Source organism: Podospora anserina, chromosome 7, assembly GCF_000226545.1.
Source record: "Podospora anserina S mat+ genomic DNA chromosome 7, supercontig 1".
Taxonomy (NCBI): domain Eukaryota; kingdom Fungi; phylum Ascomycota; class Sordariomycetes; order Sordariales; family Podosporaceae; genus Podospora; species Podospora anserina.
In genome coordinates this window covers 1,186,146-1,209,199 of record NW_001914854.1, presented here as the reverse complement: position 1 = coordinate 1,209,199, position 23,054 = coordinate 1,186,146, and the positions used below count along the sequence as shown (strand labels likewise).

The following is a 23,054-nucleotide window of genomic DNA, read 5'->3' as shown; positions in this document are numbered from 1 at the left end:
ACATATATTTCCGAGGGAGTTCTCACTGTGTGTAGGTTTGTTGTCTGTAGAAACTTATCAATCTGTCAAAAAGAACATCTTGATTTCACTAACCCCCTTTTTTTCTCCTCGATTGTTGTTCTACACTCAAACCTCCTCCAAGGCCAACCCCACCAAACCCCCATGCAACAACCCCCCCCTCCCCATCTCGACCACCTCACCCAACAACACCTCCACCTCCTCCCCCTCATCAACAGCCAGCACCCCCCTCGCAGAGATCAAAACCCGAGCCACAACAGCAAAAACCTTTTGATCGCTCGTCCACCCCAACGGTCCATCCTCTCTTTTTTCCTTCATCACCTTCACCACCGCCTTCAGCCCCTGCACAGTCCACTCCTTCCACTCTTTCAAAACCCTCTCCCCATTTTTGTTAGCCTCAATAGCACCCACCAACCCCCTCCTCCACTCCCTCGCCTCTCTAACCTCGTCAACAAACAAATTCTGCTCCTCTGCTGCGAATAACGCGTCGTCAAAGTCGAGCGCCTTGCCGAGTTTTGTTTCCGCTGGGAGGTTACCAGAGGTTAAATGGGAGATGGCAAGGGAAAAAAACTCTGGAGTGGGGAGGTGAGAAGGGAGGAGGGAGGTAACAAGGGTTTTGGACGAGATATTTGCTGTTGCCGGTTGGGCCGTGAGACTGGACACCGCGAGCGCGGCAACCTCGCGGATTTCGTCGTCGTCGTCTGTTAGGGCTGTGTAGAGGGCTGAAAAGGCCGGCAGGTACGCGGTTCGGAAAAGGGGGGCGGGGATGAGGGAAAAAAAGGTGTGCAGAGAGAAAGCGGCGGCGTGGCGGGTGTCGAATGACTTTGGGGCACACAGTTAGTGGGTGATGAGAAAGGGGATGGGGGAAAGGGGACTTACATTGTCGACGTGCAGAGAATCTGAAATCAGAGCACCCCAGTTACGGAGTCTTTCGTCCAAGTCTGGGAGGTTGTCTCTGTGGCAAGAGGCGAGAATGGCCATTATTGTGCCGCTTGTTTCGGTGATGGCCCAAGATAGCTCTGGGTTGATGGACCACTTTGGGAGGTCTGACCAGAGGGTGTCGAGCTGGGACAGGGAGGGCAATTCGGAAGTATGACCGTTGGAGAGCATGGCCGACATCAGCGCCCCGAGGTTGGCGAGTGACACCGCGCGGACCTCAGGGGCAGGTGAAGTGCTGCAGACCTCAACACACAACTGGCAAATCTCTGACCGGACCCTGGAGTTGTCATCCTGTGCCTGGGAGAAGGCAGCTGGAATGGCTTCGAGCATTCGGCTGGCGACGTTGACATCTCTAGCTAGCAGCTCGACAAGGTAGTTGCGGAGACCGGCAACGTCACCGGACGAAGCTGTTTCGTGGACTAGTCCGAGAGCAATCTCCATCTCCAACAGCGCCGAAGCTGGGCTCCCGGTCTTGGTTGAGATCTGGAGAGTGGAAGCCAGCTTGTCTGTGGTCAGACATTGAAGCTTGATGAGCAGATTGAGAATCTCAAGATAACCCGCTTCCACCTCTGGGCAGCGTCCAAAGACCTTGCTTTTGGTAGCAAGAATCTCCACAAGAGACTCTGCCCAAGCATTTTCTGTCTTTAGGTCACTGCCCAAGTCTGACTTGCGTTCAATAACAAATCTCGCTGTGAGAAGAGCGCCATGGAGCCGATTGGACGAAGTGCCGGCTTGCTCAAGAAGCTTGCCAATCTCAGACACCCAATCCTCTCTCAACAAGAAGGAGCAGAGGGTTCTGGCAGCAATCTCACGAACGTGCCAAACCTTGCTGCCGAGATAGTTTTCAATGCGCCTCCGCAGCTCGCCTCTGTGCTCCTCTGGAGGGCCAGCACGACGAATGATGTCAAGAGCGGGGAATACCGCTTCCGCAGCGGCAGAGTTGGCCAGCCCCGCGTCGACATCGTCTGCTTCAAGAAGGCCGAGAATGATATCTGGTAGTTCCGGATACTTGTTGTACGAGATACGAACAGAGTTGCCGTCCCAACCAGATTCAATGATGGCCTTGCTCTCGCCGGTGCCGAGCAGACAATCTATGAGCGCTCTCAGAAGGAGAAGGCCACAGTTGCGGATTGCCCAGCTAACCTCTTGTCAGTTTTGCTATCTTCATATTCACGGCCTATTTCGACGAACTTACACTTCAGACTTCAGACTGGTTGAAGCAAGATGCAGCGTTCTGGCCAAGTAACCCTCGGCGCGCTTACTGAGAAGCGAACTCCTGAAGATTTCTCTCAGGCAGTTGAGGGCGTGAACTTGCGGAAGGTTGGAGCCATCAGTCTCAGCTTGCGTTACGGGTTTCTTTCCAATTTGCTCGAGGTTGCCGTAGACCTCGTCGAAAGATGGAGAAGAGGCATTCGCCGACAGAACAGCGGCAATAAGAGATGGAATGCCTGCCGACCGGCGAGTCGTCGATGCTTGGGTCATGATGCACTCTACTGCCCCCTTAAGTAGACAGATCAGCAGCCATTCTTTCGACAGCAAAACTTGATTACTTACCTTGTACCAGTCACGAAGAAGATCAGCCTCTTCATCAGCGTTAGGGTACACAGTCTTCAGATTTTGGGTAAGTTGGCAACAGTTCGTAAAAGTATACGAGACTGTAGAGAAGGCACCACGATGTCTCAGCTGAGCCAGTTGTTCAAAAGTCAGGTAACCTGTCTTTTTGAACACCTCTAGAGGAGGAAAAGGCACACCGGCCACTGCCTTCAACCGTAAGGTCCCCATGATGAGGCGCAAGAGGTTACTAGGAACGGTTAGCAGGGTTTGCACGCAGGGCAAGATGACCGTACCTAGACTCGTGGACCGCGCGGAAGCTGTAGCTAAGAAGGTCCTTGGTGTCCAGGCCTTCAATGTCTTCCATTTCTTCGGGCAAATGGCCTTCCGGGGAGTCATCACAAAGAACATGTTTGACTGCCAGCCATATCCGTTGCGCTCCACCAAATATCCGCTCTTGAAGTTGGCGGAGGGCTTCTAACTCGGTTTCAGCGTAAGTTTGCTTGGCGAGCACCTGCCAGACATAGCTGAATAGACATGTCAGTACAACGCCCTGGCTTCGTCATGTTCGTTGACTTGCCTAATTGCTGCAAAATCGGCATGAACAGGGCTCTCGATTGCCGCATGTCCTAAATCTTGTTCCGCTTTGGAAATCTTGGCTTCAATACCACTGATAATTTCTGCCAGGTACTGAATCTGCAGCTGTTGGGCATTCAGCCAGCTGCATGAAAGACCCTGAGCCCGAGCGGCTCCATCACCGTGGTCAGCTCGCCCAGTTCTGTCAGCCAACGCATTAGCCCGTCCACAGAAGCTCCGAAGGATGTCGAGGAGCGTTTCTGATCTCCGTGATTGGGCCACAGGTCTAGCTATCAGTTCTTGTGGTATTAAACTCAAGAGTGTCGAAGCAGCCTCTCGGACGTCGTCGAAGGGATCCAACAGAAGATCGAAAAGAAGACGAGTCCAGGTAGGATCATTAGCGATCAATCGGATCACATCCTCATCAACAGTATCGTCTGTAGCAGCGGCGTGCTTTCCAACTCTGACGGCCAAAAGAGCAGCTTTCACAGCAGTAATATGGCGCTGGTACGACGCCGTAGGTATCAGCTCGTCTCTGAGAAAGCCTACATACCACTCTAGGAAGTTTTGGTGCGATGTAAGAACGGATTTCGCTTCGGAAGCATCCCTCAGAGCAGCTTCAGGACCCGCCTTCTTCTTCTTCAGAGGTGGCTCGGCATTACCGCCAGCGGCGAGTTGGGATTCCCGGTTTGCAAAATCGGCCAAACTTCGTCGAGCAACGGTGATGATGCTCTTTACACGCTTCAGCAGATTTTTGGTGAGTCCAAGGACCTCGTTACGGACTTTGGCATCGTAATCCGCGTGAAAGGCGGCCAGGTATGTCCTTAACAGGCTGAAGGCATCCTCTGAAAGAGGCTTGGTGGTGGCCTGGGATGAGACCACCAGGGACAGAGCGCTACATCTCACCGAAATGGTGGGATGGCCAAGCAGTGTCCCCAAAACTTTTGAATCCAATGCAAGGTGTTTTGACTCCTCAGGCTGGCTGGCGGGCTCGTCCACCAGACCAGTCTTCTTGCCCAGCTCCAACGTAGCCAGCTGAAGTAAAATACCCTGATCGGATCCTTGCTGGTTGTTAGAGAGCTGCTCCTTGTTGAAGACATGTAACAGTCTCAAAGCCGCAGCTTTATCGGTCTTGAAGATGGCCACCAGCACATAGTTTTTGATGTCTTCCAAAATCTCTGGATTCTGAACAAGGGCATCTTGTAACCATTGCCGCCATAACTCAACGTCGAACCCTGTGGTGGAATCCAGTGCCGCAGCGCTGTCTAGACCGCGGAAAACATGAACGATGCATTTTCCGGCCAGAGGGCAAACATAGGTAAGTTCCATCCAGGAAAACAGATGGAAGACGAATGATTTCCAGAGCTCAAGACTCGGCAGAGAAGCCACTGCTGGCTCTACCTGTTTGTAGGTCAAAGCTATGTCGTCTAATGAGACCACGCGCTTGCTGAGGAGATGCTCAAGACATTGAAGTCCTGATTTTGTCAGTTGCTTGGGATATTTTCGAGTGATGATTTGGACGAGCGTTTCCAGCACGCGTCCCTGGATGGCCCGTCCTGTCTCGGGGCAAGGGTTGTTGGTGCAAGCCGCTACAAGCACATCCAGAATCAGACGCAGGGCTCTGTGAGGATCGTGTTCGTACCACTCCAAGTAGAAGAGGAAGAGCTCCAAAGTGAGAGCCTCTGTGGTGGACCACTTCTTCAAGGTCTGGTCGCTAGACTTGAAGCATTGCTGAACAAAGCTGCACAGCCTGACGCAGGCGTGACCATTTCCATGATATTGGCGAGCCTGTGAGGCATCCTGGAAGAGTTTCTGGACAAGGGCCTCGGCCAGCCTGTTGAGGGTGTAATTATTAGTGAAATGAATTGCCTATGTGGGTGAGATACAGGTACGTGAACATACTGGGGTCTGGTTTCTTCAGGCCGACTCAACAGCCATTTTGAGATGGTGTTTGCATTTTCAAAGATTTCCGGGCCGAGTCCAGAAATGAGTGCATCGATGCTGCCGTCTGAGGTCTGCCCCTCCATGCTTGGCAGGGTCTTGATAAATTTATCAAAGAAGGAGGGGTAGTGAAATATGAAAGCTCAGAAGGTGCGATGATGGGGTTCCCAACAAAAGTGGTGAGAATAAAAGATTGTAGAACTGCAAGAGCCTCAAATCGCCGGCATATAGCTCCCTTCTCAATAAGCTCAAATGAGTGTATCCTGGACTTGAATATGCGACAGCCAGAAGAGGGAGAAATTTTGGGTGTTGTACGGGGATAGGGTTGTCATGGCTCACCGTGAATTACAAGCACCCTCACCTTGCTCACCTTGGTCTTGGCTGCCGTCATTATGGGAGAGCTAATACAGCTTACAACGCTTACAACACTGAGTTGAAGGGGACTCTCCAAGTTTCAAATTCGTATTATCATCTAGTTGACCCCAGGCATAGAAGAACGTAATTCGCTCTACCTACTTCAACATACATATTGTCTTACGTCTCCCAGCGGTAGTTGCGTAGATCTCTACACGGGTGCCAAGCCCGAGCCAGTGCACGGGCCATCCTCATGGCCGGTAAATTTTTTTTGGCTTTGACTGCTTATCGATCGCCGCCGACGTGACCCCCAGACCCGGCAGCTCTCTCCCACTCAGACCTCAGCGCACCAAATCCCGTCTTGCGAACCCGCCGTGTAGACGCCCACCCCGTCGTACAGCACCCGCTCCATCCAATTCGGCTTCTATCTTTGTCACCTCTCGGTCCGGTTTACCCCTCCGCCGCCAAAATGTCTCTCTGGGATACCCTGACGGGCAAGAAGTCCTCGTCACAAACCCCCTCATCGACTGCGCCGCCACCCACCACACAGTCACCACCCACCAGCACCGGCTATGCCTCCTCCCCAGCTCCCTTCGACCCAACCCAGGCCCAGGGTGTTGAGCAGTTCCTCGGCACCTCTTCTTTCGCCGACCCAACACAACTACATGCCTTCGCTGGCATCGACAAGGACACACTCGACTACCTCAGCCTCGAAGACTCTGCCCTCACAGACCTCCCCGGTGGCCAGTCGGTACTGCCATCCCGCGGCTTCACAGACGATCTCTGCTACGGCACCGGTGTGACCTACCTGGCAGGTCTGACATTAGGAGGTGCTTGGGGTCTACAAGAAGGATTGAGGAGGTCGGCCGACCAGCCGCCAAAGCTGCGGTTGAACACGGTGCTCAACTCGATCACCAGGAGAGGACCTTTCTTGGGCAACTCGGCGGGTGTGGTGGCTATTGTGTACAACTGCGTCAACTCATACATTGGCTACGTCAGGGGGAAGCACGATGCTGCCAACATGATTCTGGCGGGTGGCATCAGCGGCGCGATTTTCAAGAGCACAAGGGGTCTCCGGCCAATGATGATTTCGGGTGGTCTCGTGGCCTCGGTGGCTGGTCTCTGGGCGGTAAGTCTTCCTTGCGTTCCGATTTCTACTTCAAGAAGGTTGAACTAATTGTGTTGTAGATCACCCGGCGCACATTCTTCCCCACAAGCCAACCGCAACACAAGGAGCTCGAGAACCTTTAAAGCAGGACCATGTTGATCGTGATCGCACTTCCTACGAAAATAAACGAGATGACTCGATGGCATCTACGGGAGCCCTTGTGAGCTTCGCCGACGATAAATCTCTTCTTTGATCGACCCAAGATCGCAGCAGACTTGCCTCGAAACTTGGTGCCCGGCCCACCTTGCGGTTGCTATATGTAAATTCAGCTTACGGAGGGCTCGATGGTGATGTGTACGAAGATGAATGTGGGAAAAACTCGGCCAGGGGTGGTACCTAGGGTGGCGGACGGGTTTATGCATAGCGCAAGGGTATTCTCTCCTCCCAATGGAAATTGTATAATAGCGGTGTTTTGGTGGTCATATAGAATCATTTGTTCCCTCTGGGGTGAAGGGACAGGACGAATTGGTATGTGGCATATTTTGATCAGCTTGGTGGCATTTTGCCGGACTATTTTTGGGTGTTATGGTGCCAGGCAGTCGAAATGTCTACTGTTATATATGGGAGGTCCAGATCGAAAGGGGTTGTCTGATGCCAAGGTGACACAATTCAGGGGTTGTAAGTCCTTCCATCTGGCATCAGGCAGAGATTCATAAAATCCACAGAGCTCATCGTGTGTTGTTCGTTGACCAGAGTCCACTCAAAAGACCGTCTTCCAGCTCTCCTTTGTGAATCTGAATAGCTGTAAAATGGCCCTCTGAACAGCTTGATGACTACACAGTGCTATCAGCGACAACATACGATACTCACTGGCCGGTGTGACCAAGACCTGACTGCTCCCGTGGTGCCTTCCTTGCTGGCTGATCTCCGCACTGTGCTCTGTCTTGTGATCTGAGGTCGTCCTGAGGATTTGTCTCCTTTCTCTTCTCCGTACCCAAGTAGAGTCTTCAAAATTCACATTTTGATCCAACCCCAACCATCAACTCACTTCGACGACATGTGCCTCCCCTGCTGGCCAATCACCAAGACAACCCACGAACGCGGGAGCAACCAGCGTAGCAATCCCCAACGCTACCGCTGGCACTGGAGCCGCACCAGAAACATGTGGGTTCTTCGAGATACGGTACGTACGCGGTGTTGATAAGGGTTAGTTGCTCCCAGCTGGCACCTCCAGGCGGCTGGGAGAGCAAGTTGAGCACTGAAGTCAGTGAGTGAAGATGGCCAGGTTGAACCCACAATAATTTCCAATGGCCATAGCTCAAGTGAGCTCCTGGAGCAATTGAGGACCCGCTCAAGTGAATGGGGGTGTTGTTGTTGAGGATAAAAAGATCGCCGACTTCTGCGGTCCTGTCGACTTTTGTATCGGCGCAACACCCACACAACCGGCGATCGCCACACATTCAAAATGCTCACCATAGGAGGCCCCGCCTCTGGGCCGAACAAGGACGACGACTCTGCCGACCAAATCAAAGAACAGAATGAGCTCCTCGCCGAGCTTTCTGATACCATTGACCACCTAGCTACTGGTTGCGAGATACTGAACCTCAGACTTGAAGGGCTCACCAAGAACCCCGATGCGCTCCCGACCAAGCTTGAATATAAAGTCTTGGGACATGTGGTTCAAGACGCGGCGGAAGATTTTGAACGGGAGATGGCCATCAGAGATGGGGAGAGCGGGCAGGTGGATCGAAAAATGGAATTATTGGGGGCGGAGATTATCAGCCTCAAACGCAAACCAGATGGGTACGATGAGGGCACAGGTGCGGCCCGGCAACCTATGGGAGCAGCTCCTGCCCCGGCTGTCGGCTTGATTCCTCATAAAAGGGCTCGCTTCGACCTCGATTTCCCACCCCATCCTCAGGCGAGTCCTTTTACCAGCAAGATGAAGTCGGAACAAGATGACCAGAACGGCAACAATGGCGCCAGGCCGACCACCCCTCTACGCTCAATGCGTGCCTTCCCGGCTGCCCCTCCTGTCCTGAACCCCAATGGGATTCACTTTCAGCCCCAGCTGCCCTCCACCCAGTTTGGACCTATGACCCAGACGTACATCCCTCGTCGGGATCCCCCTAGCATGGCTTATTTCGCTGGCCTGGCTGCTGGTTTTCCTCAGGTAATTGACGCCAGCAGTTTCCGACTTTTTGTTTCGATTCAGTCATCGAACAGGCGACCGAGTGGTCTTTGATGTGCTTTTTCAAGTCAGATTTTGTGCGACACTTGCTAATCAAGTTTTTCACAGGTCACCGGTCAAGACACTCCCTTGTGCCAGATGGGTGGTTATGCCCTCCAAGGAGGCTACATGATGGGTCCTCAGGGACCTGTGGTGTCGTCCCCCGCCGGCGTCACCATGCCTGCCATGCCCGCCATGCCCGGCGCTGGTATGCCTGCCATGGGCATGTTTGGCCCTCAAGGTGGTCCCATTCTGCCCAGCTTCCCCGGCGCCGGCATTGCCTACTCTCGGATGCAGCCTGGCATGAATCCGTTGATGCAGATGCCGAACGGTCACGGCCACCAAGCTTTCCCTGGTAGCCCAACTCCTGGTGCGCAGCCTCCTCACGTCCACTTTGAGCCTGCCTTGGGCATTGGCCTCACTCAGAGCGAGCGATTGGCTGCTGACATTGAGCATGCCAAGCAGGAGGGATGCTTCGAGCCTCAGGACTTTATGCCGGCCAACAGGGACCCGTACAAGGAGTGGTGGGTGGAGGAGGTGGATGGCCATTGGGGTCTCTATCAGCGTCGTCAGATTGATCGGCTCAAGCACAAGTGGTATGTGAGGGATGGTTGGTTTTATGCCAAGCGTCTTGAGGCTCCTCCTGATGTCTAGAGGTGAGTATACTTTGGTGTTGACTGTGGAGCACGTTGGCTAACGAGCTGGTGTTGTTAGCGATGCCTTTGATGAACAATCTGCTGTCTTTGAGGCAGATCTCCTTTGGCTGCGTTGCCTTTATTTAATCTAGTCGGTTCGATCATTTCCTCTAGATGGTACAGGATTGAGTTCACGTCAGGGTCTCATGGATGGTCATCTTTTAGATGGATGGAAATGGTATCATGGGATGGGCATGGGTTCTTTTTCGGTTTGGCGATGGTACTAAAGGGAATGGGCAACGGTTTTTTATCGCTGGCGTTTATGGGATGGTTTCTGCGCTGGTTTTATACTGCTCAATACATTCCTATGATATTTTTTTTATGCTCCGTGAAGTGCCTGGTGAAGATGTGAAGGTTGAAGGAGGTCAAAAACGGAGCTGTGAGGCTGAAAGCGGGCCGCTACAAAAGGCCAAGGGTCCCCGACAGCACGCCACAGATGTCACATGCAAAGCGAACCCCAGATTTGACCCGGCTTGGCGGGATGTTAACAGTTTTGGTGGGGAAATTGGGGTGAAAGTGTTAGTGCCGGGCACGCCATTGTCCGTTTTGCGATGACGAAGGCGGGTTTTACCTCTTGTGCCAAGGCTGAGCTCATCAGCTGTCGATTGAATCGGGGGAAGCAGCTTGGAGAAGCTCGGCAAAAAGGTGTTGGAGGAAGAAGAGGATCCTCCTCCCCGCATCATCATACGATTGCCATGGGCACTGGCTAACGAAACCCGCTTCCCATTTTATTAGTTCACATATACTGAAACTTGTACTCATTCATCAACTCTTGCCATTATCTCACAACCCCTATCATCAATTTCATATTCACCAAAAGTCATTAAAGAAAGAAACTTTGCCAAAAATGCTGCTCATAGGCCTCACAGGCTCGATAGCCACGGGCAAATCAACCGTTTCCTCCCTTTTATCGCAGCCACCCTACAACCTCCCCATCATCGACGCCGACCTGATCGCCCGCCAGGTCGTCGAGCCGGGCACGCCGGGTTACAATGCCATTGTGAAGCACTTCCTCCCCAGCACACCCGACTTACTCGTCCCTGTGTCAGAGGACATGCCGGAGAATGGACCAAACGGAAAAGGCCGCCCGTTGAACCGACCTGCGCTCGGGAAGAGGGTTTTCGGTACTAGTCTGGAGAGGGCGAAGGACAGGGGGGTGCTGAACGGGATTGTGCACCCTGCTGTGAGGAAGGCCATGTTTTGGGCTGTGGTGAGGGAGTATGTCAAAGGGAAAAGGGCGGTGGTGTTGGATGTGCCGTTGTTGTTTGAGAGTAAGCTTGATCGGTATGTGGGACGGGTTATGGTTGTTGGGGTGAGGGATGAGGAGGTTCAGATGGAGAGGTTGATGAGGCGGGATGGGCATTTGAGCAGGGAGGATGCGGAGAATCGGGTTAGGAGTCAGGGGGGGGTGATGAAAAAGGTTGAGAGGGCGGCTTTTGGTGGGGGGGTGGTGGTTTGGAATGATGGGGATAAGGACGATCTGAAGAGGGAGTTGAGGAGGGTTATGGAGGAGGTGGAGAGGGGGAGCCCGAGGTGGTGGGGGTGGGTTTTGTGGGTTTGTCCTCCGTTGGCGTTGGTTGTTGGGGGGTGGGGGTTGTGGAGGAATTCCAGGGGGGAGAGGGAGTGGGAGGAGAGGGAGAGGAGGGAGAGGGCTAAGCTGTAGTTGGTGGTGATGAAGATGAGTCGGGACTATGGAACACGGTACATGATGAGAGCTTTGAACTTGTGAGATACATAAGGGTTGATGGGTTAATGTATTTACTTTCTTTTCTGCGTCTCTTTGTCTCGAAGGTCTTGTTTGTATTGGTTACTTGTAGTTGAACGGGGCCTCAAACTGCGTGGTTTCGACGAGGAATGGGAGGCTTCGAGTCAGTGAGAGAGACTCGACGGGAATCTCAATGGCAGATGTCGACTGACACGGGCCATGGGGCATCTCCATTGAGCCTCAAACTGCAGGGCATCAGTCGACGACATGAGAACTACGGGCAGACCCACGACCTTCTGAGCGACTTCCTCAAACACTCGACTTGCTCCCTTACCTTTCCATCTCAAGTGAATTTCCAGCAACGAGACCCGCCTTTCTTGCAAAAATCTCCCTTCCACCCCCCACCACCGACTTTGCTGTAATAGCCAATTCTTCCTGCAAATACAAAGCTTCTTCCTACCTTGCGACTACAGTTTTCAGCGCATACTCTCCTTCACAGCAAATTGCTTTCTGCGGCTACTTTCATCTCTGGTTACTGTTCGACACCAGGCCAAGTATTTCCCCTCTCGTCGTTCTCTCCTCTTCACTCAGGGCCGTTGGCCCCTCCCCGACTTGTTTCCTTTTCTCCAAACACCCGCTCGGATCGAGAGGCTCCTTCTCGATTCTTTCCTTGTTCTTCGCCCTTCAACACCGCTACCAGTCTGTTTCCGTTCCGTCACTATCACTTCAGGAGATTGATAGTCGTTTTTTGACTTTTCCTTTTGTCTCCAACATCACCAAAGTCGCACTGCTCGCTGCGACTCGCTGACCGCAGCCATGCCTCCCAATACCATGATGGAGTGGATTATGGGCCGCAATCTCACTCGCACCGAAAAGGAGAGACTGACAACACCCGAGCCGGAGAGACGGAGATCAGAGGAGAAAGAGTACAGAGGCAGAGATTCCAGGCGCCGCGATTCTAGACCCCGGCCCCCCTCTAGGCATCGGTCCCCATCCCGAGACAGATACTACGATCGACAAGGTTCGACTACTGCTCAGCCGCCCACCAGGCATCGAGTCAGTGAGCACCACGAGCACCACGAGCACCGCGAGCATGGCGAGTCCCGTCATCCTCGAGAGCACAAGAGTTGTCACAAAGCAAGAGCCGCCCAAGCTGCCCAAGCCGAGACGGCTTCCGTCGACATCGAGGCTACTGCTGCCGCTGCCGCCGCACTTAAAAAGGCTAGTGTTGCCATTGCCCGAGCTGAGGCTAGAACAATTGCTACGGTTCACGCTGCTCAAGACAGGAAGGTGGCCAAAGAGAAAGCGAAAGAAGAGGAGGCCAAGAGGAAGGCAGAGATCGAGGCGGCCACGACCAAGCGACTTTCCGAGATCTTTTCAGACGTTGACTCAGACGAGGAGGAGCGCGCCATGGCTATAGCGTTGGCAGTTTCCAAGGCTTACAAGCAACAACAAACAAAGGGCAAACCGAGCGATCCCAGGTCATCTCCGTCAAAGGAGGAGAAGAAGGCTGACTCTGCCAAACCCAAGGAGGTCAGGAAGACTCAAGAGACGGAGAAACCTGTCAACACCACAGCCAAGAAGCCGAAATTTCAGGTTGAGGTCTATACGGGCAGCGACGGCGAGGGCGAGACTTTTGTCGCAAAGGTGCCGCTTCAGAGCAGCAAGACGCCGGCCGAGGCTAAGCTGGCCCCTCCCGAGCCTGACGAGAAGGGTGAGTCCAGCAAGACCATGGAGGCGGAGAAGAAGGTCGAGGGCAACAAGAAAGCAGAGGACAAGAAGAAGGCTGATGACAATAAGACCGAGGACAAGTCAAAAGACAACAAGTCGGGCCAGCACAACACGAAGAAGCAAGACGCGGGCGCTCCTGACGACTTTGTCACCCCCGATCTGGAGCCCCATGCCACATGCGGCTGCGAGAACTGCATTCAGGGTCGGAGACTCCTGGGCCGGGAGTTGAGCAAGCCCCGAACTAGAAAGGAGATAGCCGCGGCGCTGCTTACAGACTGTCTGAAGAAGAAGGGTGGTTCTTCGGGGAATGACAAGGGCAAGAAGGATGGAAAGAAGGACGGAAAGGATGATAAGCAGGATGACAAGAAGGGTGTGAACAAGGATGCCAGGAAGGACGAGAAACAGGAGGGCAAGAAAGAGGACAAGAAGGACGAGAGGCAGGAGGGCAAGAAGGACGATAAAAAGGGAGACAGGGGCAAGCAGGATAACCCCCAGAACAACAAGAAGGCTGCCGGCGACAGCTCTGGTACCAGCCAAAACCAGAACAAGTCTGATCAGCAGAAACCCGACGGTGGCAACCAGTCTTCGAACAACGCCCAGGGATCAGCCACCGTCCAGCATGTCCCCTCTCGCTCAGCCACCGTCCAACCACCGCGCAACGCCTACTACCTAGACGGTCATGTCCAAGTCTTTGACAGCCCAGCTCAGCAGCCCGCTGTGCCTGCGGGCTTTCCGCCGGCTCCTATCCACCCCCAGTTCCAGAACTATGGCTACGCCGGGGATGGTGTTGTGCATCCTGTGACCAACATCATCCACACAGACTGCCCGAATCCCTACTGGTCCCATCAACCTGGCGGTCCTGCGTGGGGAGGCTAGGGTCCTCCGCCGCCTGTGATGCAGCCTCCCGTGCAGCTTGGGGCTTACGGTCCTCACAACTTTACTCCGCAGGGAATGGCTGGGTACCAGCAGTGGCAGCAGATGCCGGGGTCGTGGCAGTTGAACGCTGTGCCTCCGATATGGCCGAATGATTCGGCGTCACAGGGGCAGGGCCAGGGCCGGGGGACACCTAGGGCGCAGCAGGGAACTCCGAATGTGGCTTCTGGCTCTGGCGGCAACAAGGGCGGTGGAGGGAACAACGGTGGAGGTAACAACCAGGGCGGAAGTAACAACCAGGGCAGAGGTAACAACCAGGGCGGAGGTAACAACCAGGGCGGAAGTAACAGCAAAGGAGGGAAGAACAAGAAAGGAGGGAAGAAGGGCAGGTCGGCCTCTCCTGCTGTTCAGTTCACCGAGAGCACCAAGGCCGGGTCTGATGGCAACAATGACAACAACGGTGGCGGCTGGGGTAACGGAAACGACAATTCCAACGAAAACTCCAATGACAACAGTTGGGGGGGTTGGGGCAACGGAAATGATGACTCCAACGACAACTCTAACGACAACTCCAACGACAACTCCAACGACAACTCCAATGATACCTTCAACAACAACGGCGGCGGCGACAGTTGGGGCAGCGAAAACAACACCTCTGGGGATAACAACGATACCTCCAATGACAATGCGGGTGGCGGTTGGGGTAATGAGAATAACTCCTCTGGGGACAACAACGATACCTCCAACGACAACAACAACAACAACAACAACAACAACAACAACGGCGACAACAGCTGGGGCAACGACAACAATAACAATGATACCTCGGCTGAGAACAACAACAACGGCGGCGGCAGTTGGGGCAACGATGACAACAACAACTCGGGTGACAACAATGATACCTCCAATGACAACAGCTGGGGCAACGAGAACAACAACAACAACAACAACAACAACAACAACAACAACAACAACAACAACAACAGCAACAACACCTGGCCCGACCCCAACCCCCCCTCTAAACCCCCCTCCCCCTTCACCTTCCCCAAACCCGCCTCCCTCACAGGAACCAACACCAGCAAAAAATCCTCCCGCAAAAAACTCACCTTTCAACCTTCACCCCAAGACCAGTTCGACTCGGACAACGAAAACGTCGATCCGAATCCGTGGGACAAGAAGAAACCAAACAACAGTGAGATGTCCATGCCTGGCTCATGGAACGAGACACCGGGGCCAAACTCCCCTGAGAAAAAGAAGGTGGATAAGGGGAAGGAAAAGGCAGAGGGGGAGTTTAGGACTCCTACTCCTGTTGGGAAGGAGGATGATGGCGGGGTGAAGTTGGGGAATAAACTTGGGGGTTTTGGGTGGGGGCTGGGCGGGTTGGGGGGATTAGTTGCTGCTGTTGCTAGCAATGTTACGGGTGGGAACAAGAGTGATGATGGGAAGAAGAAAGAGGGGGGGGATAAAGGGGGGAATGATGGTGGGTGGGATGATGATAAGAAGGAGGAGGAGGAGGAGGAGGAGGGGATTGCTGGGTTGGGGGATTGGTAAAGGGGGAAGGTGCGGGGGGAAGGATTATTACATGGGATTTGGGCGGGTGAAGTTGGGATGTGTGTGGAATATTCTGTTTGGTTTTGTTTACATTCTCTGGTTTGGTGTTGGGCTATTCAGCGGTCAAAATATGACCACAGCAGTTCGACGGTGAGTTTATGCCTTTACGGATGGTATATGTCTTCGACGGTGAGTTTATGCCTTTACGGATGGTATATGTCTTCGACGGTGAGTTTATGCCTTTACGGATGGTATATGTCTTTGAGTAGAAAGATGGAAAATAAGATATATTTTAGGAATCGTGTGTTGTCGCTGTACATTCCCAGTTGTCACGAGCACACTTTCATCTTCAAAGAAGCAACATTCCAAACGTCAATAAAAGATCGAGTAACCCAACCCACCGCCTATCTCACCGGCCTCGGCTGCAAAGAGTGCCAGTACTGAACCGCTGGGCTGAGCCCCCTTTCCCTTGCGTCGGTACGCTAACAGGCAGCGAATGTGGGGCTGTCCCAACCAAGGTGCTGACCACCACCAGCATAAGGCAGACCGGTCTAGGTACAACTGCCGAGACAGCATTCCCAAAAAATCTGCCTTTGCTTCCGGGTATACCGACAGGTCCTCCTCTCCGTGTTTGCATGCTGTATGCATAAACTCCCTTGATCGGCTGTCATGTAGGTAGATTGGAAGTTGTTGGCTGGGCCTACATGTGAGTTGGCTGCAGTGACGAGGCCTTGCACCTGCTGACCGAAGCGATCTCTGATCGGTGACCATTTGAGAGGGCGCTCGAGGGAGCCCTTATCCCCGACCCTAACCCTCGGGTGTAGCGTAGCGAGCTAGGCTTCCCCACATTCAGGGGTTGCGTAACTTTGAAAAAGAGGGAGGGGCAATCCTTAAAGTTTTTCCCTTGCGCTACCCTGAGCCAGCTGAAAATAGATGATTTTTTTTCTCTCGCTTGAATGATGAATGACACCCTTTTCTCGGATCTCTTCAGATGTGGCGTTAGAGTTACCGGGTGTACGTGGCGGCCACGTTAAGGTGAGGGTTGTTCGGCAGTCGATCGGTCGGTCGGCTGAGTCGGCTGCCTCCGAGGGCAACGGGGCGGCCCCACATTTCACCTTTTTCAAGGTCGGCTTCGCCTCAGTTGCCCTGGCTTTGAATTGAAGAAAAAAAACGTTGGGCATCAGGCGGGCAGGCCGGGGTGAGGCTTGTTAGCAGATCGCCGGGCGTGTGTTGTAATACAGTTCGGTTTTGACGTTGATGTTGACTTTGACAGACCCCTGACAGGCTTGATCTTAACAAGCCAAAAGAGTGACGTCAACGGTGCCAAGGCCCGCCCGGCACGACGGGAGACGGGAGACGGACAAGACAAGGAGGGGCCAATATCCGATATCCGTCAACCCCCCGTTGATGGGGGATTCCTTATTGAGAAATTTCAAGTCGAGGAGTCATGATCACAAGGGACTTGGGTTTGAGGCGATAAACCGGTCTTCTAGCGGTGAAGACGGCGAAGGATCACGGCAAAAAACAGGGAGGAATGTTTTTTCTTTCTTGCGGTAAACTCGCCTTCCTCTTCCTCGCCCTCGCCAGCGGGGTTGTCCATTCCGAACCCGGTTTCCAAGCTTTGTGACCTTTCTCCTTTCTTGAAAGTTCCTCGCGTCGAATTGTCTTGTTTCTCGATACCCGCTGGGGCTTCATTGGGTCATGATACCCCACGCAGAGTAAAACAAGGGAGTCCAGAATCAGGCGTTATCGAGCTGAAGCCATTGGTGATCCGCACTGTGGTCGCGAGCAAGAGACGATCTGCCAGTGGGCAGTGGGCAGTGGGCGTGTTTGGCCGAAACAGGAGGTTCACAGAGATCCAGGAATATTTGCGATCACGGGACACTGGCCTGAAGAAGGAAGCCCGGCCGAAGTCAAGTGACTGTCAGTCACGAGTGCGCTGCTGCGCGGCAAGAGACGGCACTTTTTGCCTCACCTCCCGTCACACAAGAGAGGAAAGAATACGCAAGCCACATGAGCCAAGCCACAATTTGTAGTGACAGTGTGTATAAGTGTAGTTGCGTTGTTGGAAACAGTGGGGCTGCAGAGAGAAAAGGCTGCAGATCCACCGTGCTTCCAAGTTTGGATACGCACAAACCCCTCTCCATGTATTCGTAATTCAGCTGGGCAGGTCTGGGCATTCTCTCACAGACTTCACCTCGCCCTCACAGCAGCAGCTAGCTCCACGTTCAGCTTCCAGCAGCATCAACACCAAGCATCAGTATCAGCATCGTCATCATTTCCACCATGATTATCATAACCAAGTATACGGAGATTTGACACCCCAGACAGGAACAGATGCCGGTTCTACAGCAGCCTCGCGCTCACTTCTAATCTGGCAGGCTGGACGTCAGGTAGGTGGTTCTAGGCCACCCCAGTCTGCAGTAACGTCGCAAAGCGGCACCACCCTTTTTGCCCTCGTTTCGAGTTTTTCACCCAATCGCCTGCCGTATCCTCGGTCTTTCTCCAAGATGGCGGCCGGAGGAGGGCGTCAGGCCGGCAGCCAATGAGGCTCAATAGCAGGGATCCCAACTTACACACCTTTTTGCTCACCTTCTGCGCTAGCATGGTCTGCCATGCCATGCCTGCTCTTGTCATCCATGACACGGGACCGACGAGAGGCTGGCATTCACTGGCGATGCTTCCCCCCTCTCCTGCACTCTATATTGCCCGTTTGGGGGTGCCAGTGGGATGCCAGTGGCATGTTGCAACTCGAACATCTCCTTCCGGAACCCACCCCTGGCCGCACAATTCGACAAAGGGACCAGTCGGTGTCGAATATCGCCATCGCAGGACGTGTAGCCGGCTGGCTGGGTCCCATCCTCCTCCTGCGGCATGCCCAGATCGGGACATACTGGTCGAGTGCTGGGCCCAAGAAAGTCGAACGTGTGGCGTCGAGCAAGATTTCCAGCAACAAGACCGGCATGTTCGGGAGGGGTGGGCGGGATCTTTTATTGATGGGCAGACAGTCAGCCACTGAGGGAGTTGAGACAAGAGAAGAACGCCTCCAGCAGCGCGCTTGTGTGTTTCATGTTTCCTTCTGGCCAAGCTGATGTTGATATCTTTTTCGCTTTCGGCTCCTCGCTTCTTGCGTCTACTGCGGAAGGACTCCTAATCTTACGATATGCAGTCATGGGGTTGGAGCCTTGGTTCCAGGGCAGCCTTCAACATGGCTACGCCGTCTCTGTCATCTCGTCATGATTTCGGGCTAGGGCACCGCTTCATATCACTGGGCAAAGGGAAGATTGAGGTCTATCTTGTGATCACGACGATGGCTTGAGATTTAGACAATCTCGCCATGGCAAATGACGCCTTTGTCTTTTCCCCGCCGCCAACATGCTCCGGCTGCTTTCTTCTCGAACGTTTTTTGGCGGCTTGCAAGGAGGGGGAACCCCATCCCAAGCCATCAAGACCCAGATGGTGTGCGTGATGGACCGCACAATATGGCTCTTGAGGCCTCACCAAGCGAGCTTCATGCATGACTGAAGAGGTGGCCCATCACAAACGGCACCGGCCTTTTCAAGCGACCGTCTGTCCATTCAGCGGCAACACGAACAGTGTTTAATCTAGACCATGCAGTTGCATGGCAGTTTATCTTTCTCAGGACGCCAGTGTCGCTAATAAGGGAGCGGATGGTACCTTGGAGTGACGGTGATTCTGTTAATATCACAACTCACAAGTCACAAGTCAGAAACGACGCTCTTTTTCAGAACAAGAGTTGGCTGCAGACTTGGCTGCCCGACTACGGACGTTATCTGAAAGTCCTGGAGCCATTCACACAAGGTATTCAGTTGACGCCTCACTGTTTACCCGAGTTACCAGTTCCAGTTTCTGGTGGGATCTCGACGGGCCACTCATATAGATTCTGGGCGGTGGCGGATATCGATATGACTCCTCACGGCTCATGCAACTAAAAATCCCCATGAAAAAAAAAAAGTCCTACGATCGGCCGGGAGCTGTGATACGCGCTCTTCTTGCTGCGGGACGCGTCATTTACTCTTCGACTAGCGAAACACGAAAAAGGAGTCATTTTGCTGCATGATTTGACTTGTTGTCAAGAGGCCTGTCATGAGAGAGTCTGAACAGCTTGCTGCCAGCCACGCCAGCCAGGAGGAGTCTTCAGCAGGGCGAGTCTAGCCGGGTGTTAGTCTGACGACCTTTTCTCTTGGCGGACGTTCAGACTTACAGCCGTGTAATTACGGTACGGTGCTCTGTAACACTACTCCAGATGTGGCGCTGTTCGTAGTGTAGCTGTAAGCTTGCACCGTCCACATCTGCAGCTTTCAGCTCCGGTCGCATGCGACCGACCACAAGCCGGACCAGCCATTCGCTCTTGATGGCCATTGCGCATATGCAAGTGGCAGCATAGCCCACGGACTTTCTTCCCTTTTCTTTCCTCTCTTCTTTCACCTTGGGCCTAAGAGGGAGAGAGAGCAGATGGCGATGGGCCGCGCAAACCCCAGGTGTGGCTGCTGTCCCATCTCTTCCGTCTCCCGTCTTCCATCAAACGTGCCTATCCTATCCTGTCACCAGTCAAGCGGCTGGGATCGGATCAAGTATTCTTGTGCCACACTGCATATGCTCAGAGAGAGCGCCATGAAACCTGGGGGTGGTACGAAACAAAAGGTACTTTGGAGATCGTCCCAAGATGGTCATTTTATCTCGACTTATAAGTGTCAAGGGTCTGATATCGTCTGTAGCGTCCGGGAATGCGGCAGCAGTGGGTGGTAGTATGAGGTACTTGCCCTCAGTAAAGACGACGCTGACGCGAAGCCGCGGCAAACCCGTCAACCTCACCCCGTTCTTCCTCCAGGGCCAGTCAGCCCAGGCTACCACTGATGATCTGTTTGCCCGCAGATGCTGCTCCTCCACCAACGACGAGGACAGTGGGCAGACAGCAGTCGAGGTGAGGGCGCTGCTGTGAAGCTGCAGGCGGGTCCCAGTCCCGTCCGCTCGCCTGGCCCCATCTGGCCATCGGCGCTGTCGTCCCCTCTCCATCGACCTGCATGTCCTCGGCCACGCCCCCTCTCCTACCCTTCCCCTCCCAAGTAAGTACCTACCCCCCCCCCCCACACACACCAGGGACCCCGTCGGTAGGTACCCATTTCGGGACTTGAGCTCTTATAACGACGGGCCCTCGCACCCGGACTATACGAGATTCTCACCCTCCTTCTTCCCCCTCACGAGACTTCGTCCACCCTTCTCTTCTTCTCATTTGCGGTTGCTGGCGTGCATGCTAATCCCTTGTCTTGGGACCGCCCGCTCCGTCACCTTTCTCACCTCGTTTCTTATTTACTATTCGTTTCCCTCGCCCTTCTAGTTCCCCATCCCAAGCCCTTGCCCTGCTCCACCTCGACCACCCTTTGTACTCACTCAACCAGGACACACACCAAAGTACACTCAAACCATGCCACCACAACTACTCCCGGCTTCGGCAGCTGCCTTTGCTCCCCGTGCTTCCTCCGTCAACGTGGTCCTCGGATCCAAGGTAGAGCCGTGGCTCACGCAAACACTCAAGCGCATCAACAGGATCAAGCGCCCACTCAACAGTGTACCTCAGCACCAAAGATGTCTGACCGAGACCCTGTCGTCGCCAAATGCCATCTGGACCCTGGCTTCGCTGATGCTGCCCAAGGCCCCCGAGTCGGAGCTCAGGAAAGACTCCAACCCGCTGATTGAGGCCATCTTCAACTACCAGCTCATCCACCTCGAGGCCTACATTGTGCACGTCGACATGGTATTGAGAAACGAGGTTGCTTACAAGCTGACGCCGGACACCATCGAGTCCCTGATTGAGTACCACAAGGACATCCACTGTGTCAATGCAAAGGCCAACACCTACGACTGGTCCGAGAAGGAAACACAGTGCAAGAAGCTTCACGAGGACTTCATCCAGGCCATCAACAAGTTTGTCTTCCGGACACATGTGTCGGCACTCGAGGGGCTCGAGGAGGATGGTGCTGGAGAGCTGCTCAGTGGGAAGAGTGAAGAGGTGAAGAATGCCGTCATGAACCTGGTCAAGCCTCTGCTTCCGCCGCCGCCCAGGATCGTCGATGTCGTCCGTCAACCACCGCTCCTGCCCAGCTCGCCTGCAGGTGCGAACATCTGGTCCCAGGCGCCCACCCCGACCACGATGCCAGCCCCCGTCGATTCCTGGAAGATCCTGCCTTCGAGCCCGAGTGTAGCTTCGACTCCGCCCGACTCGACCAGCCCTACCATGTGGGCCACGATTGGCATCAGCGAGTCCTACACGCCATCGCCTCCTCTTGCCTACAGCCAGCCGTACACCACAGCTGGTCTGTTCTACGGCTCGCAGTTGGTCTCGTCGCCCATCCCCCACCTCCCACTGCCCAGCATGCTTGCTCCTCAGTGCGGTGTGACGGTTGGCTACAACTCGTTTGGCTGGGACAGTCGGTACCAGGACTATGCGACGACAATGTGACAACCATCGCCACCTGTATCGGCCGCTAGCTATCCAGTCGTGACGACAGCCTCGTTGTAAGCGCGCCAACCAACGCGCCCATCGGCCACGACCGATAGTCGCGATTTCAGGAGGGTTTGGCATCAAAGCGCAACAACAGAGTTTCCCCTGTCACCACCACACTTTATTGTTCGCAAGCATCAAAGGCATATCGGGGCGTTTCTTTCATCACCTTTTGCATGGGTTCGGAGCTTCCTGGGAACATATCGTCGACATACCCTTTTCGGCGCATATATATTTGGACGGGGTTTTTCTTTCTTTTTTTTTCTTTTTTTTTGTGTGTGTTTCTTTTGTTTACAGCGAGCGTTTTTTGGTCTTGGTTTTTTTTTTCATCTATTTTGGATACCACTGCTTCAACTGCGAGCTCGGTTGTAAGCCTTTTTCTTCTGTTTGGCTTTTGTATCGCATGCACACAACATCAAACCTTACATGGCTGGGTCCTGGGGCTGGATATATGAGTTTTTATCTGCATATTTATCGGCATATTTTGGAAAGGATGAGATACAGGTGGTCTTGTTTTCTTTTCTTGTGTGAAACTTTTTTTTTTCCTTTTCGGTGATTCAAATATCAAAGAGGAGACCGCAGCAATGCACCACAACCCAAGTTCGGCACAGACCGGGCTCAAGATCTTTTTCTTTTCTTCTCTCTTTTTTTTTCCCTTTCAAAAACTTGGTGGATATGGGGGACGAAATTCAGCACCACTCGACTCGACCTTCAGCCAAAAAAAAACCAACACTCGCTTAACGTTCGTTCTTCACTCACCCGACAACGCACGACCACCTTGGATACCAAACATTTTAATATTCCTTGTCTCATGGATGAATGTTAATGTTACGGCCTATTTCTTTTTCTTAATGATGGATATATATATCCCCGACAAGAACCGGCTTTTTTGTTTTTTTTTTGCGACGTTGCGTACGACCGAGCGACGACGATTACGACGACGACGACGACGACGAGGTAACGACTTTTCGGCTTGATGCCGGAAACGCTGCAAAAAAAAAACACAAAACAAAACACTGGATTGTTGTTTGGGAGGTGTATATCCAAAAACAAATCAGCGGAAAACATAACATTCATCTAGCCTGGCGCGCGCGACATGAAAAAACTCATACGGGATATGTGATTTTCTGGAGCAAAAGGGCAGACACTGGTTGTCGACAAGGAAGTGTTTCCAAGGAGGCTGGGTCGAGCCCGAGGCAAAGAAGGCTTGCCTCGGATATGGAACAAGAAGAATGGACGGGAGTAGGGGGTTGGTTTTG

The 23,054-nt window shown here is 53.5% G+C and overlaps 9 protein-coding genes across 9 annotated transcripts, besides 3 other annotated features; 7 read left to right on the top strand and 2 right to left on the bottom strand.

Moving 5' to 3' along the window:
- Nucleotides 1-126: 126 nt before the first annotated feature.
- PODANS_7_5330 (uncharacterized protein) lies at nucleotides 127-5,111 on the bottom strand (the record flags this gene model as incomplete). The annotated part of the gene is made up of 7 exons (XM_001907853.1): nucleotides 127-840; nucleotides 898-2,095; nucleotides 2,153-2,457; nucleotides 2,512-2,758; nucleotides 2,805-3,035; nucleotides 3,089-4,918; nucleotides 5,017-5,111. The coding sequence occupies 7 exons, from the start codon at nucleotides 5,109-5,111 to the stop codon at nucleotides 127-129; spliced, it is 4,620 nt and encodes a 1,539-aa protein (XP_001907888.1).
- A 737-nt stretch (nucleotides 5,112-5,848) lies between these two features.
- On the top strand, nucleotides 5,849-6,630 carry PODANS_7_5320 (uncharacterized protein; the record flags this gene model as incomplete). Its single annotated transcript, XM_001907852.1, has 2 exons — nucleotides 5,849-6,508; nucleotides 6,568-6,630. The coding sequence occupies 2 exons, from the start codon at nucleotides 5,849-5,851 to the stop codon at nucleotides 6,628-6,630; spliced, it is 723 nt and encodes a 240-aa protein (XP_001907887.1).
- A 914-nt stretch (nucleotides 6,631-7,544) lies between these two features.
- PODANS_7_5310 (uncharacterized protein) lies at nucleotides 7,545-7,688 on the top strand (the record flags this gene model as incomplete). The annotated part of the gene is made up of 1 exon (XM_001907851.1): nucleotides 7,545-7,688. One exon carries the CDS (start codon nucleotides 7,545-7,547, stop codon nucleotides 7,686-7,688), a length of 144 nt encoding a protein of 47 aa, XP_001907886.1.
- Nucleotides 7,689-7,952: 264 nt separating this feature from the next.
- PODANS_7_5300 (uncharacterized protein) lies at nucleotides 7,953-9,371 on the top strand (the record flags this gene model as incomplete). Its single annotated transcript, XM_001907850.1, has 3 exons — nucleotides 7,953-8,604; nucleotides 8,675-8,733; nucleotides 8,787-9,371. 3 exons carry the CDS (start codon nucleotides 7,953-7,955, stop codon nucleotides 9,369-9,371), a joined length of 1,296 nt encoding a protein of 431 aa, XP_001907885.1.
- Nucleotides 9,372-10,259: 888 nt separating this feature from the next.
- On the top strand, nucleotides 10,260-11,075 carry PODANS_7_5290 (uncharacterized protein; the record flags this gene model as incomplete). Its single annotated transcript, XM_001907849.1, has 1 exon — nucleotides 10,260-11,075. One exon carries the CDS (start codon nucleotides 10,260-10,262, stop codon nucleotides 11,073-11,075), a length of 816 nt encoding a protein of 271 aa, XP_001907884.1.
- Nucleotides 11,076-11,933: 858 nt separating this feature from the next.
- PODANS_7_5280 (uncharacterized protein) lies at nucleotides 11,934-15,272 on the top strand (the record flags this gene model as incomplete). Its single annotated transcript, XM_001907848.1, has 2 exons — nucleotides 11,934-13,711; nucleotides 13,919-15,272. The coding sequence occupies 2 exons, from the start codon at nucleotides 11,934-11,936 to the stop codon at nucleotides 15,270-15,272; spliced, it is 3,132 nt and encodes a 1,043-aa protein (XP_001907883.1).
- Nucleotides 14,631-14,648: a sequence feature (primer 7G4Abis).
- Nucleotides 14,652-14,705: an STS (microsatellite 7G4 NON POLYMORPHE).
- Nucleotides 14,835-14,853: a sequence feature (primer 7G4B).
- A 372-nt stretch (nucleotides 15,273-15,644) lies between the features above and the next one.
- On the bottom strand, nucleotides 15,645-16,043 carry PODANS_7_5270 (uncharacterized protein; the record flags this gene model as incomplete). The annotated part of the gene is made up of 1 exon (XM_001907847.1): nucleotides 15,645-16,043. The coding sequence occupies one exon, from the start codon at nucleotides 16,041-16,043 to the stop codon at nucleotides 15,645-15,647; it is 399 nt and encodes a 132-aa protein (XP_001907882.1).
- Nucleotides 16,044-17,887: 1,844 nt separating this feature from the next.
- PODANS_7_5260 (uncharacterized protein) lies at nucleotides 17,888-18,364 on the top strand (the record flags this gene model as incomplete). Its single annotated transcript, XM_001907846.1, has 1 exon — nucleotides 17,888-18,364. The coding sequence occupies one exon, from the start codon at nucleotides 17,888-17,890 to the stop codon at nucleotides 18,362-18,364; it is 477 nt and encodes a 158-aa protein (XP_001907881.1).
- Nucleotides 18,365-20,718: 2,354 nt separating this feature from the next.
- Nucleotides 20,719-21,753, top strand: PODANS_7_5250 (uncharacterized protein; the record flags this gene model as incomplete). The annotated part of the gene is made up of 1 exon (XM_001907845.1): nucleotides 20,719-21,753. One exon carries the CDS (start codon nucleotides 20,719-20,721, stop codon nucleotides 21,751-21,753), a length of 1,035 nt encoding a protein of 344 aa, XP_001907880.1.
- Between the last annotated feature and the right edge of the window lie 1,301 nt (nucleotides 21,754-23,054).